Source organism: Mustela nigripes, chromosome 4 (assembly GCF_022355385.1).
Source record: "Mustela nigripes isolate SB6536 chromosome 4, MUSNIG.SB6536, whole genome shotgun sequence".
NCBI lineage: Eukaryota > Metazoa > Chordata > Mammalia > Carnivora > Mustelidae > Mustela > Mustela nigripes.
This window is the reverse complement of record NC_081560.1, coordinates 90,896,698-90,900,838: the sequence shown is the minus strand read 5'-3', so window position 1 is coordinate 90,900,838 and position 4,141 is coordinate 90,896,698. Positions and strand designations below refer to the sequence as shown.

Here is a 4,141-nt window from a genome sequence, read left to right as displayed (position 1 = left end):
GAAGAAAAAAGAAAGGAAAGAAAGAGAGAAATCTGAATTCCAAATTCCTACTCAGCCACTTACCTGACACAATCCAGGAAAGTTACACAATCTTTCTCCTAGGGTTGCTGGGGACAGAAGAAAGTTGTATACAGGGCAGTTCTAGCACAGGATCAACACATCACAGTGTCCTTTCCCATTACAATTGACCTGCTTCACTGAGCCTTCTCACTTAACACAGAAACTCAGGGGGCTCTTTGAAAGTCCCACGTTCTGTCCTCCAAACAGTAAAGTTTGCTTTATTTTGAAAAGCTAAGATTTGTGGAGAAGAGTCAAAGATGGTAAATCAAAGGATATGTTTCCTCCAAGATTTTTCTTCATTCACACTAGAGTGTAGAAATGTAATAACCTCTAAAGCAATAACTACAGTAACTTTTTAAGATTTTATTTATTTGACAGACAGAGATCACAAGTAGGCGGGGGGTGGGGGGGTGGGGGTGGCGGGAAGCAGGCTCCCTGCTAAGCAAAGCCTGATGTAGGGCTCGATCCCAGGACCCTGGGATCATGACTTGAGCTGAAGGCAGAGACTTTAATCGACCCGGGCACCCCAATTACAGAAATTTTTAATATTCACCAAACTTTGTGAACTTTCTACAAACTACTGATCTATAAAACGTGCATACTTCTGCATAAAGTTGTGGGATTATTGTCTCATTTATTGTATAGAATTAAGATTTTTTCCCCCAATTCTCATGATAAGCATAGAGTGCCCCACACTTTCACTCAGTGAAAAAGAGCTCAAAGATAGTGTGTTTGAAACAAAACCTAAAGGACAATGCAAGAGTATTGTCCCCAAGGGGAATATAACAAAGAGTTATTATAACATGGGTGTTTGGTGAGGTCTTCTGAGTTCTGATAGTTCTTTATACCAGGAACATAATAACACTAAGAGAGATCATACTGAGGTCTTTCATTGGTGCTAAAGCAAACATTCCTTCCCTCTCCTTGCCTTTGAAGAACAGGACTGCCACTGCCTCCCCAGTTCTGATGCATGACCATCTTAGAGAAAATTCTGACAAGTCATTTACAGTGCCAACCCCATGGATATACATGTGTCTTGCGCTTGGGTTTGTAGGTTTACTATATTCTATTTTTGTCTTTTCATGTTTTTATGTCCACTGTCAACTTGTTCAAGTATCTCTGATTTTCTCTTTTGCTTTACAACGTAGATAGCAAAATGAGACTCTCAGGATCAAGTTTCCTTTAACTGAAGACATGCGAGAAGAGTGCACATAGGGCTGCAAGCTTTCTGGGGTTTCCCTGGAGAAGGCTATTATGCATGGTACCAATAAAAAGAAAAGGAGCCCTTGAAATGACTCTTATATAGATCAACCAGTATTACTTGTAAGACCAGCCCAATTCTGGCTTGGGCACAGGTAAGAGAGACAACAGAGTCTTTTACCTAATAATCCTTAATGTCCTCAAGTCTGAGGAAGCCCCCTGCTATTGTGTCCGCTGGGATCTCACAATGTCACAAATTCAGAAGGGACCTGCAGGAAAACCTTCTCCATTACTAACCTTCAACTCCTTTTTCACTTGAGCAGCCACAGCAAACAAACCTGCTCTTAATCACAGGTTCGTAAGCTGTGGGAAAAGGAAGAGCCCTTTGGACATACATAGCCCAATGTCCACACAGCAAATGGGAAGTGGTGTCCCGAGTATGACAAACACCTTATCCAAAGCTAGTTAACCACACAGGCAGAGCTACATGTGCATTTCTGAAGATCATAGAATAGCTTCCAAAGGCTTTTTCCTTCAACATATCAGAGAACTGGGTTTTGTTTTCAAAAATTTTGGTTTAAATAGGAATCTATTATTTCATGGAAGATAGAGTTCTACAAATTTATTCCTTCATTCCAGGAATAGTATGTCATTACACAAATTCTATTTCTCATTTTGCATTATGTGGTAAAAAAAAAAAAAAAAATTGCCAAGTCATAAAAGTAGCTGGTCACAAAATGAAGAACATTGTTAACAATTCTCAAATAGATATCTGTTGATATAATTACATTTTGGATTACTAAAGAGTTTCCTCCTTTAGAAATACAATCCCAAACTGCTAATGGAGCAGTTTTTTGTGTGTGTGAGAACAGAGGGGCTTCTCCTTTGATGCTTCTCTAAGCAGTTTCGCACAATTGAATACCTGGAAATCAAAACCTCTTAACTGATTGAATACTTTTCCTGGTAATTTAGATAAGTGGTTGGTTGACCAGTTACTCCCTCTCTCTCTCTGTTTTTTTTTTTTCTTTTGCTCTTTTTATTTGTTTTCTGTTGTTTCTGTGATTACTGCCTCCTTGCAAAACAGATATTGTTGTCAGTTAATTTGAGGAAAACTTATAAGATATCAGATGCCATGAAGCTTATATTCAAAGACTTTCAGGGGAATGCAGAAAATCAAATTGCCAGTACAAGGTTTCTACCTGCTGGTCCTGCCATGAAGCTCCGGAGAAGGCTGGTGTTTTTATAGAACCTCTAACCGGTGTGATAACTCAGGCTGGATCAAGATGTTTGCACAAGGGACTAAGCTCATAGTAACTCCCCCAGGTAAGTAACTTTGTTCTGTTTTGACCCTGCAAATGGTAAACTGAGAGATGTTTTTTAGAAAAAACAATGTAAGATCACCTCAGCATCTGGGCAGCAATTTTGCAGCTACTGGTTACTATATATGGAAATAAAACTACTTTGCAAATGGTTTATTTACTTCCCTGTGTATGAGCAGATTAAAATTCTACTTTTAGAATATACATACACACCCAAAAATAGATTCAGGCTTGAAATTAAAATTATTTTTAAGACTGTGCCTACAAACCATTGGTGTGACTTATTGGTTCAAAATGCTTTTCTTCTTTTTTAAAGATTTTATTTATTTATTTGACAAATAGAGAAAGAATGAGCACACAAGCAGGGGGAGCTGCAGACAGAGAGAGAGAAAAGAAGCAGGTTCTCCAATGAGCAGGGAGCATGATGCAAGGCTATATTCCCGGCCACTGGGATCCAAAATGGTTTTCTTCTAATTGGTCACTTAAATGAGAAATGCTTTGATTAAGTACCTCTGGTGTCAATAGTGTTCCTTTCTTAATGAATTGTGTTCCTTTCTTTAATAACCTGCAAAATGTATGTGATCACTTTTGATCTCATTTTTAACAGCAGTGGAAAAAAAAAAAAACTCTTATGGTAAATGACAATAGAACATCAATTATTCTGAATTGAAAACCAATACCCTGGAATTTATTAGGGGGTAATTTCGAGTTCAGAGAGGCAGTCTTTCAGGAATAAATATGTTACAGGACTCTGTAACAACTCATCTCGTCTCTAATTAGTGGGGATTGCATTCTGGAAAGAGCTTACTTTACAATCAAACAAAACACTCACCCCTCAATATGTAGAAAGAAAAAAAATCTGTAAAAACATTGAACATTCATTTATTAAATACTTTTTGATCCTCTTTTAAAACAAAATAAATACTAGCTGTAAGTTATGTCTAGTAAAAGAAGTTATATTGCACAAGAAAACCCTTTAAAGGAAGAGAAAGCTAAGGGTCAAGAAAATGGTGAGGAAAAGTGAAATCATACTCCCCAACTCATGTGAGTGAGCTGGAACAGACAGACCCAAGCTGTCCAGGCAGGGAGGGGTCAGTTCTTCCATTCTCAACTGCATTCATATCTAATGTGATTTTGCTTGAGCTTTATCTTTGTTTAATGTTAACAAGGTCCATTTTTATAAATTTATATAAATACTGAAAAAAACTGTGGGCACAATTTTAAAAGAGGCACAGAAAGATTGCTGTAAAAGTTTTTCAGGTGAGATTAGTATGGCTGGAGCAGAATCAAAGTGTTTGGTCCTGGCACAAAGTTAGGGTTACAGGTAAATTTCTTTACATTCTTCAGTATAAGGTAGGGAGGGGAGGCTGGCAATGCAGGGGCCACATACTGGGTGCTGGTGATGGCTCAGAATGCACTGGGTGTGGTGCAAGAAATACTATAGTGCTGAGAAGAAATGAAAAACAAACAAACAAACAAATTATAAGATAAATAAAACATAAAATTAAAAATTAAATATGTTGCCTCCAAGAAACACATTTTAAGCCCGAAGACACCTCCAG

At 37.8% G+C, this 4,141-nt stretch overlaps 1 gene segment (V, D, J or C); it reads left to right on the top strand.

Moving 5' to 3' along the window:
- LOC132016343 (T-cell receptor gamma chain C region C10.5-like) overlaps nucleotides 1-4,141 on the top strand; it is a 19,745-nt gene that overhangs the window by 5,322 nt on the left and 10,282 nt on the right. The window contains 1 exon segment of the C gene segment in view: nucleotides 2,480-2,583. Coding sequence covers nucleotides 2,480-2,583 — 104 coding nt within the window.